The 15056-nt window shown below is 43.5% G+C and overlaps 1 protein-coding gene across 5 annotated transcripts; it reads right to left on the bottom strand.

Moving 5' to 3' along the window:
• On the bottom strand, positions 1 to 4788 carry ANKRD34B (ankyrin repeat domain 34B). Of its 5 annotated transcripts, none has more exons than XM_027742724.2 (2): positions 4702 to 4788; positions 1 to 3271 (listed from the first exon to the last, which is right to left on the bottom strand). In XM_027742724.2, the coding sequence occupies exon 2, from the start codon at positions 1688 to 1690 to the stop codon at positions 182 to 184; it is 1509 nt and encodes a 502-aa protein (XP_027598525.1). In that variant the 5' UTR covers positions 1691 to 3271; positions 4702 to 4788; the 3' UTR covers positions 1 to 181. The 5 variants fall into 5 exon arrangements, with proteins under 5 accessions (XP_027598525.1, XP_027598518.1, XP_027598519.1 ...); XM_027742717.2 differs by having other exon boundaries at positions 1 to 1727; positions 3049 to 4771; XM_027742718.2 differs by having other exon boundaries at positions 1 to 1723; positions 3049 to 4771.
• Between the last annotated feature and the right edge of the window lie 10268 nt (positions 4789 to 15056).

Genomic DNA, 15056 nt, shown 5'->3' with positions numbered 1-15056 from the left:
TTATGTCTTCATGTAGTCTTTAAGCTGTTCGACTCATCCCAAGGCACAGAGCTTTACATCACAGACCGGCTCTACTTTGTGATATGCACCATTACAATCAGGGAGTGCAGTGAATATTTACATATCAAAGAGTTTGTAGCCCCTTATCCCCCATTAAAGATTCAGTAATTGCTTAACCTGCTCAGACTGTAATCTGCTCATACGGCCTCCTGCGCAGCAGATTGGTGTTTTTGGTCATCCTAGGAAAAGCAGGTGCTGCTGGCCCTAACTGTGTTTGCCCACAAGAAATCATCCCAGAAACTGTGTTTATGACAGTGAGCTCTTGATGAACTGGGGGGCAAGGGTTCACACTCAGGGGTGGCAGAAAATCTGGCCTTGTCTGATCCAATGCTAAGGCTCCTGACCCTTGTCCTTCTGGGAAAGCCTGATTTCTGCCTTTCACAGTAACAGAAGGCATTTTCTCCAGAACTTCTCTAGAACTTGGTAACAAGGAGTGAGATGGAGAAATAATCTCTTTCTTTCCTATTGCTGACTTACTGTCTTCTGCAGCAGCAGCAGGACTTAGACCAGCAATTAACTGAGAATCAGAACTGTTGTGATCTGTTTTTGCATTTTTGTTCCTGAAAAAACCGCTGAGGTTTGAAATTAGGCTGATTTGTCCCAGACTGACACTCTGACCCATGGGAATCACACTGGGGTTATGTTTCTCTTCAACAAAAGGAGTCTGATAGTTTATCTTGTCAGGTGGTGGTTTCCTGGACCCAGTTTCATCAGAGGTTTTGAATACATGAGCAGTGTCTTTCCTGTCAATACTTTGGGGGCTGGTGTTGACTCTCTTTGATAAGCCAAGGCCACCGACTTTACAAGAGAGCTTTTCTGTGGGAGTGATACTCTGAAGTTCCTGTGAAGAAGCAATTTTCCTCTGGTGAAACACTGCTGGGCAGCACTTTACCCAAGGCTCACGCTCCAGCTGCTGCACATGGGTCAGCTGGAACCGGGCCTGTATCGGGCTGGGTTTCATCATCAGTGACCCTGTTTGAGATAAGCCGTCCTCCTCCCGTGGAGGATACAGCTCTCTGAAGCTGAATGGTCCCTCTGGAGTCTCACTGGGTTCTATTTCCGATGGGGAGATGCAGGCAGTTGGGTACTGACACTCCCCGAGTTCTGGGGGAGGCATGTTCAGGTACTGCCTAGTTTCCTGCCTCCCCGATGCAGATTTGTCCATGGTGATGATGATCACCTCTTTCCCTCGTGCCTTACAAGCGTTGAGCAGAACCTCTAGGGTCTCTCTGTCTGCAGAGTTTATTGCGTACACGAGAGCAGAGCAGTTGGAGTGGTCAGGCAGGCTTGGGTCAGCCCCACTCATGAGCAGCAGAGACACCACCTCTGGGCCCGCTCTGCCCAAGCATGCATGCATCAGGGCCGTCTTCCCAGATTTGTCCTGGATGTTCGGATCAGCCTTGTTGTCCAGCAGGTACTTAACCATCTTGGCCTTGCTGGCACTCTGCAAGTCCACATGTTCAGTCATACAAGCAACCATGAGGGGGGTCTCCCCTCTGCTGTTGCTCTCATTGACGTAGGCACCCCCATCGATCAACAGCCTGGTGAGGCGGAGGCGTCTCTGGTACACGGCTTTGATCAGGGAATACCCCTCTGGCGGCACCTCCACCACCTCCATCATCCTGCTCATCTCACCTACACCCTTCTAGGGGCTATAAAAGATCTGCCTTCCGTAGAAAGCAAAGAGGTCCCCCAGAGAAGAGAAAACAGAAAAAAAAAAAAAAGAGAAGGTTTAACTGTACAAATTGCTCCTGCAAACACCGTCATATTTTGAGAAAAGAGTTGGAAGGGAAGAAGAAAAAAAAAAGTGTTCTCACCCTCTAGACTTCAAGAAATACATTAAAAACTTTAAAAAATACTTGAATATAAATACAACGTTTGTAGAAGGTTAGAGTATGGCTGTCACCTTTTTATTTCTGACAGTCTTTTGTACAATCCTCTGCCTGAGCAGACAGTATCAGCTCTACAACAAAAGAAATGTTTGACAGAAGGAAAGTAAATCAGGAGATTTCACACAAAAAATCAAGAACTTAACGTGGCATAAATAACAAAAGGCATTGTATGAATGTATACCTGCATACACAACTAACACTTCTTACATGTGCTTGCTTACCTATGTGTAGGGAAAACCTTTAGAGAAAAAAAAAATCAGTATTTAACAACTGGCAGAGTAATTCCAATACAAGGGTAGACATGGATATGAAAATTACATTTGTTTATTTACAGTGTATTTCTAGAGAAGTAAATATGTTTAACTGCAAAGGAAATGAATAGAGACTCATTTTTATTCATCACTGAAAGCACTAGGAAAGTTTGGTGATTAACTGAAGACTAGTAAGTTCATTCTGTTTTACTTCAAATTCAAAAATCAAAATATGATCTCAATATAGTTTGTTCCAAAACTCCAACAAGCAAAACTAAAAGCATCAGATTTCCTCCCTGGAAATCTGAGGAGAAAATCTGACTTTGACTGGTGGTTGGGCTTTTACCCCTATGTCTTGATAAAACATTTTTTAAAGGTAATTGCACTGAAATTACTTAAAGGATTCACTCCATTATACTGAAATTACAGGATGCAGTACTGTCTATCTCAGCTTTCATTGAAGTGCAAATCATTGTTATGATTTTTATGTGTACTTTTGACAAGTAACGTATACAAGATTTTTATAAAGTCTTTTCTAAAAGTATCCAATCAATTTGCGCACTTAGATTTCCAGAAACAAACTGCAGAGAAATATCTTGCAGATAGCACACGTGTTGGAATTCTGATTGTGTTCTGCCTTGATTTTGACTTACCTGGAAGTCCTTGGTGTTTTTACATTTCTTTCCTATTTATCTAAAGCTCTTCTGACACCTAACTGCTCACATTACTTACGCAATGGCAAATAGCTCTTCTTACATAGGAAGAGCCTTTTCATCTGTAGAGATACCTTTTATGGCCAAAAGAACATTGAATGTTAAACAGGCATGGAAAGAGAATAATGCTACCTGAGGTCATGCAGCAGGTCAGTAATGAAGGTGAGGCTGTTTTTCTGACATCTCATCTAATGCCTCCTGTTGCTTAAATTTGCTGTTTCCATGGACTTTACCAGGACTGTTGATGTGAGTGAGGACAGCGTAAGGCTGGCCTAAGACAACAGCTGAAGTTTGAGAGTTAGGAGTAGATGGTGTTGCCAGGTACGAACCTGCCTGGAGAAAGCCTGAAATGTTTCTGTGCAGAGAAAAGTGCAAAAAGATACATGAAATGGGGAAAAAAATCCACAAATACTTCAGAATCAGACACTATACGAACAATAGGAGGTGTTACAGATTCACAACAGGAACAATACAATGCAGAGCATGTTCCTGAGTGCTGGATGACAACCACAACTTCATCTGGAGAATCTGTTAATCACAGGAGAGCACCTGGGGCTGTGTCATCCTAAATTTGTCACTGTGGGAACAAAGTGCAACTAAACTTTCACAGGACGCACACTGACTCTGGGAATACATGTGCCACACCTGGACTGGACCAAAAACCTCACAGCTCAAGTGAAAGACCACAGTCTAAGCAGACCTCCTAAAAGAGTAATTTCTATGATAATACATCACAGATGGGTGCTCAGCAGATTGCAATTATAAAACATTCCTAAATGTAATTAACTGCAATGTCAGAACGACTCCATGTGTTCCTAAAAGTAAACAGTCACTTCTCACCTGTGAAGATAAACTTTAAAGGCAGTTTAAAGTTTTAAAGCAGTTTAAGGAATGAGGAACTATGCAACCCAGTGTGTGATACTGAATCATGGATTGGTCTTTCAGATAACCCAAAAATTCCTGTTGTCCTTGTAGAAATAATATTCCTGCAATGCTCTTTCTGTCTAGGAAAAGCTGAATTTTATTTTCAAAAAGTAATATTGTCCTGGAAAGTGCTCCGAGACAAAGTAGCTCAGGGTACCTCATAGCATGAAAACATGTTTTTGAATTTAACAGTCAAAATAATCACAACACTGATGGAGGAAGGAGCACATCAGTGTTAGAATGTATAGACAAATATAAAAATAACCAACAGTTTCATGAATGTGTGATATGAATGAAGGAGTTCTTGCAAAGTGCTCCTCACCTTTTTAATGTGAAAGCCCGATTTTCTGCCGTCTGTGTTTCAGCACCCTCAGAATTAATCAAGCTCTCACAGTTGTGTTTAGAGAGTCTAGAATCATTCCAGTAAAATTGCCATTGATTCTCATCTCTGAAAAAAGACTTGCTTACAGGCTTAAAGAGCATAAGCATCTAAATATTTCTGTGACTCTTCGCATCCACCTTAACCCTGGCAAATTCTCTCAGTCAGGGTGGCAAAAACTCTTTTTGTAGCCGAAATTTAGCAAATACGAATAACTTTGATTTAAAAAAAAATTACCGTTCCAACGCTGCCAAAGCTACTCCACCAACACCCTCCCCCGAAGTTGCCACCGCAACTTGTAACCCGAGGGGTCCAAACAATTCCCTGAGGGACAGCCGGTGAAAAGCAAGGAAACTACTTACGGAGAAGTGGCAGCACACGCTCTAACACCACAAACACGATAAAGCTATTAAAATGGCTACAAAACAGCTATCAAACGCCGTACCCGTCATCCCGCCGCGCCGCCGGGGCAGCGCCGTTACCTGCGGTCGGGATGGAGCGGCCGCTCCTCGCGCAGCGCCGGGAGCGAGGGACAGCGGGACTTTCGGGAACACCGGGACATCGAGCGCCTCCCCCGGCACCGCCCTCGGTCCCGGGCGGGCACAGCCGGGTGGGGGCCAGCGCCAGGCCCCCGCCCCCCCGCGCGGCCAGTGCCACAGCCCCTACACGCCCCCAGTACCCCATCGGACCCCAGTGCCCCACTCACACCCAGTCCCACAGCCCCCCCACATCCCAGTGCCCTTCTCAGACTCCCAATGCCCCCCTCACACCCCCGGGACACCCCTCAGACCCCCAATACCCCCCTCACACTCAGTCCCACATCCCCCTCAGACCCTGGTGCCCCCCCTCAGACACCTAACACCCCCCTCACATCCAGTCTCACATGCTGTTATGCCCACACCTGCTCCCCCTCACACCCATCACCTCAAACCTACATCCCCTCACATCCAGTCCCACATCCCCCCCCCCCCGGTATCCCACCTCAGACCCACAATACCCCGTCACACCCAGTGCCACACCCCCTTATGCCCACACCTGCTCACCCTCACACCCATCACCTTAAACCCACTTCCATACCCCCTCACACTCCCAATATGGCCCCATACCCCCAGTACCCCCTCATGCCCAGTCCCACACCCCCTTAAGCCCACACTTGCTCCCAGTCGCACCCCTCACCCCAAACCCACCCCTCCCTCACACCTCACTCCCACACACAACCCTGCTCTTACCCACCCCCTCACACCTCCTGACCCCCCCACATACCCTCAAACCTGCACATCCACCTTCACTCACACCCCTCACACGGTCCCTCAGCTTCACAGCCCCCACACACCCCCTCACCGCCTGATCCCCAACCATTACACACCCTGCACCCCTCCACTCCCTCCCTTTCCCCCTGCCCTCCCTGACAGCACCTCTGGTCATTTCCCTCCTGGACAGGAGTGTGGCCACCCCCCTCACAAGAGCGACAACACTTGAGGTGTGTTTGCTCTGCTCAATCATCTCCTTCAGGTGCAGCGAATGCTAGAAACAACCCACCCAAGGCCTTCTCCACTACCACACTGCTTCCCATCACCCAGGGCGTGGGTTTGCTGGCCTAAATGGGAATGAGAGGAAGCTGAGCCTGAGGAAGTGCTTCCCTCAGGTATGCTTAAGTTTGACTTCTCAGTAATTCTGGTCTAATTTCACTGGCTAAAATCCTGTGAAATTTCAAAGCACAGTCAAAGAACCTTCTTGATTTCCATGCAAGTTTAGGACACCTTCACAGAAACAGACTGGTTGAGGTTGGAAGGGATCTTTGAAGGATGTCTTGTCCAACTCCCTTAACAACCAGGAACACCTGGAAGCCACTTACCCACGATGACTTCTGACATTTCTTTACTGTCTCCAAGGATGGAGTCTCCACAACCTCTCTGGGGCAACCTGTGCCAGCACTTGGTCACCCTCACTGAAAAAATGTTCCCTGGTATTCAGAGGGAAACCCTTGTTCCAATTTGTGCCTGTTGGCTCTTGCTCTGTCACTGCTGGAAAGGGTCTGGCTTTGTCTTTGCACCCTTCTTTCGGGTTGGTAAGACACACCCCCCCCCCAGCCTTTCTCCAGGCTGACCAGGAGCAGCTTGTCTCAGTCTCTTCAGTTTTGACAAAGGTCCTGTGAGGTTCTCCTGGGAGGCAGTGGCTCTACTGAAATCCAGGTGGACATTACTCACACTCTCCCATCACAGGCCAGTCAGTTCATCACAGGAGATCATGGAGCTTCTCCAGCGTGACTCCCCTTGGAGCAGCCATCCTGACATCTCCATTACCCTGCTGTGACAGGAGTTTCTGATGGTATCCCAGGGACTCCAAGGGTGTTTTGTTGGAATGCAGTGCTGTTACCTGTGAACGCTGTTTACTGCAGGGGCTGCAGTGCTGCTGTTCTGCGAGGGCCTGTTCTCCCTTTGAAAAGGCACTTGCTGCCTCCACAACGTCATCTCGGTGTACAGTAAAAGTCAGCAGGTGAATGCAGCAAACCAAGTGCAGAGGTGGGAGCAAACTGACAATAAAACCAGCCACCAGCTGCAAAGGGCTGTTTTAGGAGAGAGAAGTTTCCAGGAGGAATGTGAAGGAGATTTGTGCCATGCTATTTTTTAAAAGTCAGAATCAATGAGAGACCATCATGACTAAGAGCTGGACAAATGGTATGAATAAGCCACTAAGACAAACAACATTCCAAGAGCAGGTTCCTCAGTTACTCTTTAACCTTCTGTTTCAAAAATTAAGTTGAGAGAATGCCCACAGATGTTTTGGGTTTTTTTTCCTGTGGTAAGATTCTAATTATCTTTGTTTTCTTTTCCTCTCTGTACCTCATCCACATTCTTAATACTCAGTCTTTGCCATGCAGCCTTGGAAAGGCATGTGCATTGAACACCCACTCTGCAGGAGGTTACTGCTCTTCTCAGACCTGTTGTTGGGTGAATTATATGAATTACAGAGGCAGTGTACACTTGAATGTCAGCACTCCTGCAGCTGAAACATCTTCACTTCTGCAGTTCCTGCAGCTCTCAATGTGCTCTTCTTTATTCCTCCGTCCATCCTTGCCTGCATTGTGCTGTCGTGTTTATGATAGCCAACATGAATCATTGACCAAAAAAATAAAAAGTGTATTAAAGCAGCCCTTGGAAGACCACTTTTATGAAGATAATTAGAATTTTTTCTTATAAATGTCACCATGGCTACTTTTGGCTGGATATAAAAACAACTGTTGGTAACAAGTTTATGTTAACAGTGGAGGAGGGTGAAAAACCAGAGCAGGGAACACATCACTGCAGCACAGGTTTTATTATAAAACATAGAAGATGTTTGCATATGCACATGGCATATTTATCACACTCCTTGATATCCTTTTCCTACATTTCACTGAGACTTGGGCTAGATGGATATCTGCCAGGGGAAAGTTTTGTGCTCACAGAATTCCAACATTCATTTTAATTGACCAAAATGTTTGTCACAAATGAGTGGTTTAGGTCACTCAAAGAATCACCGGCAAAGATATCGGCAAAATCAGGTTTAATATAAAAGTGAAAGCGTGACAAAATTTGTTTGCAAAGTTCACTCTACTGCTTACTAGATAATTAAAGCACACAGAGAAAAACTGGACCAAAATCTAAAATCAATCAATCTAAAACTAAGATCAACCAGAAATTATCTACGTGGAAGCTGGGGTTGGGAAAAAGGTTAAGTATGGGAAAGGGTAAGGATCAAAAGGAATAAGGGAGACCCTCCCATTGAGTTACAGAGTTCAGAATGGACTCCCCTGCCAAACTTAGTCCCGGATTTGACCAAGGGTTTAGGCCTAAAGGTTTTAACAGTACTTAAACTTAACAGCAATGAATCTATAGCCTAATTTAAACAATTTAACTGAAGATTCTATAGAATTTACTAAAAGCACAACAGTAACTAACTTATAGGCCTGATTTACTAATCTAACATATGGAAGAATCTGAGAGCAGCATTCCCAGCACATTTGCTGTAGCACATTCTCTCTCACTTGCACGCAGACATGAAGTCTGTACATGTATGTACAGGTGAACTAACAGGTTTATTTCTGCCAAAAATCCCCCTCGAGCTCAGCGAAGGACTCATATTGGTGCCTTTGGATCGTCTCCAGGGGCAAAGGACTGAGCCTTGAGGAGTTGGGGATCAGCCCAGGCTCCAGACTTGGTCTTCCCAGTGCAGCAAACTGGAGCATTCCTGGCCCCGAGGGGTCCTGTTCTGAGGGGGACGCTGACCTGGGCACAGCCCAGAGCTCCAGGAGAGCTCCCAGGGTCTCACTTAGGACACTGTTAGTGGAGTTGCAAGAGAGTGGGTTTTAGAGTAACTTTCCACCCTTGACTGCAATTCCGGTTGGTGACTTTCTTTGAAAGTTCAGTAACAAAATTGCTGCTCCATTTGGGTCAGGCAAGAAAAATAAATTTCCAAGGCAGTTCATTAAAAAAACAGCAGCTCATTAGCCAGCACCCTTCCTGGGGGCAGGCGATGTCTCTGATGAGGTTAAGAGCAGCTCAGCCCAGGTGCTGTACATCAGGGCCAAGGCCTAACGAGCACTTCTGAGATCACAGTGTGGCTGAGGTGGGTGGGGGTGTGTGCACTGATTCTTGATAAACTGTGCCCAAACATGGACAGGCAAGACAGTGAAATAGTGAAATTAAAGAACATGCTTAGTTTCCTGGTGGCCAGCTCAGCAACTTGCTAGGAGCCCAGGGCTGGACTGCAGAGCTGGAGCCCAGGAGCCTTGTTTTGGGAGCTGAAGCCCCAGGCTGTGCACACCTGAGAGCCTGGACTGCCTCTGCTTGGCACTGCCAGGGTGTCTAAGTGCTACCGACCACAGCAGGGGATGTTTCCTGTGCCTTTGGGGATCCTGGGAATCAACTCCTAGCTGCTCCACTTTGTTTGTAGGAAAAAAAAAATAAAAAAAGAACAAAGATAGTTTGATTTGATCTGAAAAAAAACCTCCTGGTTTTATAAAGATTTTGCTTCCCAAGGGAAAAGGTAAACATTTTGTCATGTCTGTTTGGCACTGACCAGCCTTAGCCTACAATAGCAAGAACTCATTCAAATGAAGGAGGAGCCATGATTGTTTATATGTGTAATTACTTACCTATTAATGCATTGGTGTGTAAATTGTTGAACATAGTATAATGTAATATAAGTCATTCTAGCAATTCAATTGCTTTATTATGTATTGGTGCATAGAATTCTTTCCAAAACTGGAAATAAATAGAAAAATATAAAAGCATCATTAATTTTGTTTAGTTGTGGTGACTGAAAAAAACCCAACTAAACCCTGAAATTATTATTATCTACTCATTTGGTACCTTAAATACATTCTAAACCATTATGTACAGAGGCAGAGGCTTTTGCTCCAACTGTTTGCAGAGAGAAATGCAGTAATGCTGTAAACAAGAGCGTTCTTAAAAATACTTCTATTAAATGTAACAGGCACAGCTGCTTGCTTGTTAAAAATCTTGAAGGGGATTAGGGTAGTGATGGAGAACCACTAATGGAGAGGTCTAAGAGAGAAGAGCTATCTCTTGTTTCAAAAATAATAAGCAAAACCAAACAGAAGGAATCAGGGCTCTATGAAGTGTCTCACAAAACCCTATGCGTGCAGTGTAAAATGTAGAAAAGTACTTTATTGTTTTGTTTACTTGAGTAATTTCGAGGCATGGCAGGTACTGTACTTTGCTAACAGAGTCTGTGGGGTCAATCACACCAAGTGAGACTACTGAGACAGTTTTCTGTCTGGAAAAATATGCTCTCTGAAGTGTTTGGTGGTTTATTGCTGATTGCTTTGATTAAAAAATGGAGTCTGTGTGCGAATTGCACTTGTGATACTTGCTGGAATGACTGGTGACAGAACAGGGGTTCTTCAAACAATTTTATAGAATAAACGTCTGCTTCTGTGGGCACAAGCATTGGCAACGCTGCAGAACACAAGTGCTTTGTTGATGCTGTGAATCAGAGGCTCATTGGATAACCCTCTTTTGCCAGTTCCTACAGTCTGTGAACATTCATTGAGCTTATTCTTTCTCCTAAATATGTTCATAAATTGTTGTTTAGATTACAGCAGAAAGTTGTCTGTACTCTTTGTAACTGTAGGAGTTTCTAAAGTAATATGAGTTACATACTAGAAAAAAGTATTGTAAATTATGCAGTAAAAATGGTGAAACTGCTGTGCAACAAAAGAAAAGGAATCTACATGATTCCATCAGAAAGATAATCATAATTTGATGAAAGACACTGAGTCAACACTCTGAAGAAATCAATTTTGACTGATTGAAATAGCAATATGCACAAAAGTACTCAGTGAGTAAAGAACTCCAGAAGAACAGATTGACTTTTTATATGATAAACGACTGAACACACATGAGAAAAAATTTATGTAAAATTAATTAGGAAAAAAAATTATTTCTAAACTTAGGTAACTAAATTGATGAGGTTTTCCAGCTAGGACTCCTGATGGGAAGAGATCTAAATTTTAACCTTTCTGAGTAGAGCCTAACAAGAGGAGGTAGAGCGATTAAAAGTTCCTTCTTGTACTTGTGAAAATGAACCTTTCTTTCAAGCTGATTTCACAAGAAATCATTTTCAGGAGCTTTTTTTTGACATGTTTGATGAGTTACTGATATAGCACTGAAAAGCCTAAAAGCTTCTAAAGTGCTCCTTAGTACAACTGAACAAGCTCCAGTGCAATTCAGTGGCCCAATCTATTGTTTGGGATCTCCAGCAAAGGGCTGGTAATCCATGAACTGGTACAGCTGTCCAAAACCAACGTAAGTGTGCCCAGCAGGGTTTTGTGTGGAAAACTGTGAGTCTGGAGGAAGGATGAACATTAAAACGCTCTGTGTTTTGTGCAAGTACCCATCTCAATTAAATCAATGACATAACTTACAGCCAGTGGCTTCTATATAATGGTTTGCTTATTGAAAAAGACTGCTTAGGAACCAGCACTTAGGAACCAGTGTTCAAGGAAGGAAAAGACATTGATGTAGGGTTCCATGGGTAGTGGCCTACCATCCATTTCCTGCCCTCTCAAGTTCTGTATCTTTTTTGTTTTCACAGCAGCCATCACTTAACAAAATATTTGTTTTTATACCTAAAGCTTTCCTTAATTAGGCAAACATCTGGTCCCATTTCAAGAAAAACACTTCACTACCACTTCATTGGAAATAAGCACATACTTAAGAGACCTGAAATACCTACTTTTCTTGATCAGCACAATTCTCTGAATTTCTGTAAATTTCCAATCCAATGTGACAGCTGAAGAGATGAGGGATAGAATGGAGAGGACCACAGTTTGAGGACTGAAGGTGATACGCAAAAGCTGTAGCCAAGACCATTAAATGATAAAGAGAGCAAGACAAGACTTACAAGAAAAGATAACCTACTTTAACCCACCCAATTTAATTGCAGATGAATAGGCAAGTTTTGCAACGCAGGCTCTTGTCCAAGTCACTTGAAAAAAGTCCTGAAAATGTAACTAGAACAGTACAAGCCTGAGAGCTTGTCTATTTTTTTTCCAACCATGTCAATTAATCTAACAAAAGCCATACAAGAATGTATGGATTTTGCTTTGATGTTATGTGAAAGGAGATAGAATGATCTGCAGAGAACAGAGGATAGAATAACCCAGGATCACCCCAGAGCCAGCAGGAAACATGTCCTCACAACTGAAGACACAGGACAGAGCAGGTTTACCCACACGCAGTCCTAGAAGGGCCTGGTGTCCACAGAGGGAAGCAGGAGAGCACCAGCCTCAGGGCATTGGATGATCTGGAATGGGGGCTCTGGCTCTGGGATGTAGTGCAGGCACTTCAGGATAGCAATTCTAGCTGAAGACTTCTGTACAGCTGACAAAGGCAGTCACACAAACACCCAAATCCTGAAAGTCCTTCACTAACAAATTTCTTTTGTCACTGGGTCCTACTGGTGCTAAACCCCGCAGCACTCTGGAAGTGTATCCTTCGTAATTATAGCTACAGGGCAAACTAACACGATAAGCCATGTAATCCTTCTAGGAAACATCAATTTCCTCTTCTCAGCTCTTTTCCTGTTTCCACTCTTCTGTTTCAGGACCTGCCTTTTCAGATTTTCTGGTCAGCCTACCTTGACTTTGTTGGCCTCTTTCCTGCAGCCCACCTGGGTAAGCAGTGACAGCTAATCCACACCTGAATAAGGAGGGAACCATCACCTAATTCTGTACTTAACCAAGCCTTTTCACCTAATTTGTCACCTCATTTTCTGCCCTGATTAACACACAACCCACCCCTCAGCTTCTCCCCTTTCCAAATCAGCTGCTGCCTCTCTATGCTCCTGTCTCTTCCTCTTAGTCTAACTTTTAAATTACTCAGGATTAGTTTGGGTTTAGGTTTAAGTCTTTAGGAAATTAGCCATAGTCTGATGAAGACAACATGACTGTCTGTTCCCCATTAAGATCTCATGTCAAGTGCTCCCGGTGCTCTCCTCAGATAACCTGAATAAGATAATCATTGTAATTTTCCCCTTCCTGTTTTTCCCCTAGTCTTCTGCATAGATACTAACAGTATTCTGTTTGCTAAATTAGGAAACTTATTTTTCAGAGTGTACCTTTCTTTTCTACGGATTGCTGTCCATTGTAGAGATTTGTTGTTGGAATGTTCCCAGTTCTGACCCTGAATACACTGTGGCTGTAAAGCTACTGAAAACATCAGCTTTCTACTGCCAAATGGAAATCACTACCCACTGTCAGATAAGAGATAATGAGTAATAGATAAGCAATAAAAACATTTATGGTTTGTTTTTCACCTTTTATGAAGACCCTCTGGTTTTAGCTATCTTGTTAAAACTAGTATTAGTCTTGAAAATTAAAATTTTAATCTGTTTAGAACAGTTTGCTCCCGAGAAAGCATGAACGAAGGGGATTAAATTATACCTGTACTAGACTTTTCTTGGTGATTCGTAATTATACTGTCACTCATGATGCTATTCATTGCACTTAGCTGCATGGAACTGGGGAAAAACATGACATTTTCCCCTGTACTAGACATAATGAGAATCTATGGCTTTTCAAGGAATCATTCATCAATGAAGTACAGAGATAAACAAAACATGGTGAAGTTGTATTTGGAACCAAGGATATTTTTTTTGCCTCAAGCCATAGTATAAAATATTCATTTTTCTGTTGGGAAATATAAATGGGGAGGTAGCAGGTGCCAGGTAACCATCCTCAGGAAATAAATCCCCGACAGCAAACAGAATGTATGTGCTTCCTGAGCACACAGACTCACACCTTTCTGCCTCTGTCCATCTTGAAACATCAGCATCTCACCTTGTAGTGTCTGTCAGTGGGGTGAACACACTTATTTTGGACCAAACTTCACTGTAGTCAAATGCATTTTCCTACTTCTCAGCTGGGATCTGTGTATTGAAAAGCTGTGGTACAAAAAGTGCTGTCCAAATGTAGTGCTTCTACTAAAAACCAAACCGAACAGAAATGCATCTCTTTGGCAGAGAGACACACTGAAGTAGGAAACTCAAAAGTCTGCATTTCCACGAACCACAAATTAGCTTAATTTGTTGTTGAATTTGACAAAGGAACATAGTTAAGTGTGGAGAGGACTAAGTCAGTTCACAAACAGTCAAGAGTAACCACTTATGTTCTCAGCAGGCTTGTTTTTGCATCCAGGTTAAGTTCTTTGCAATCAAAATCATTCTACAAAATGAACCGTATCTCCTGCAATGTATGCTTAGGCAGAAATTTTCTAATGGATGTTGGTCTCTGCATCACAGTGTAATCCAACATTGTATGAAGTCTTTTCTTCCATTTCTAATAAATGTCAGTTTTCCTAAACACAATACTTTGCAAAGTGTTTATGCAGAGCTTTCAACACTGACTTATAACTGGTATGTTTTGAATGCTTTCAGGAAGTTATTCTCTTGCCAGGGTCACTGTGACTTATATTTAAAAAAAAACCCCATGACATCTCCCTGGTAACAGTCTCTTTCCTCCCCTTCAACAATGTGCTGTCAATTTAAAACTCAGGAGACTTCTTCCTGCATTATGCAAGCATAAACTTGCTTTTATCGATCGATGTAATATCAGCACACATGGAACAAGAAGATCAATGATGGTAAGTACTCACAGTTTCAAAGGAAACAGAGAAAACTGAGACAACCCAGAACAGATGCTGCAAAAATTATCTTTTTTATCAGCTAAGTGTTATAAATTGCTGTGAAAAATTCAGGGGGTGCTCATAGCTGATATTCTAAAGGAACAGTAGCACAAATTATTACACTGGCTGTATTTAATGAAGATGAAACTGGACTAGACTATCTGCTTATAATCTGTATTTGTCAGATAGACTATTCAAAAACACAGTGACAAATTAACTGCATCTTTACTGGTAACAATTGGCAGAGATGTAGGAACACAGACTGTTTAAGGAATCAATGTGTATGTTCTTACACTGTGAGGTGGTGGCGGTCAGAGGCACAGCAACTTTTTATGAGAGGAGCAAAGCCTCCTCACAGGTGTGAAGTGAGCAACACGTTAAAACCTCTTTATCAGACTATACTGGGTTTGTGTGGCCAGGTTTTGGTCCCAGGGGGCTGCAGGGGTGGCTTCTGTGAGGAGCTGCTGGAAGCTTCCCCCACGTACAACCGGCTCCGAGGCAGCCCTGCGGCTGGCCAAGGCTGAGCCCATCAGCCATGGGGGTAGCACCTCTGGGGCAAGTTAAGAAGGTAGGGAAAAGCCTGTAGGGAACAACAGCAATCACAAGAGGAGTGAGAATGTGAGAGAAGAGCAGCCCTGCAGAGCCCC

Source organism: Pipra filicauda, unplaced genomic scaffold, assembly GCF_003945595.2.
Source record: "Pipra filicauda isolate LSUMZ 115617 unplaced genomic scaffold, ASM394559v2 scaffold256_size1097316_pilon, whole genome shotgun sequence".
NCBI classification, from domain to species: Eukaryota; Metazoa; Chordata; class Aves; order Passeriformes; family Pipridae; genus Pipra; species Pipra filicauda.
Note: the sequence above shows the minus strand (reverse complement) of the source record. Positions and strands in the feature narration are given on the sequence as shown.

Excerpts from the sequence above, each read along its gene's own strand:
- ANKRD34B (XM_027742724.2), bottom strand. The coding sequence starts at position 1,690 with ATGAGCAGGATGATGGAGGTGGTGGAGGTGCCGCCAGAGGGGTATTCC.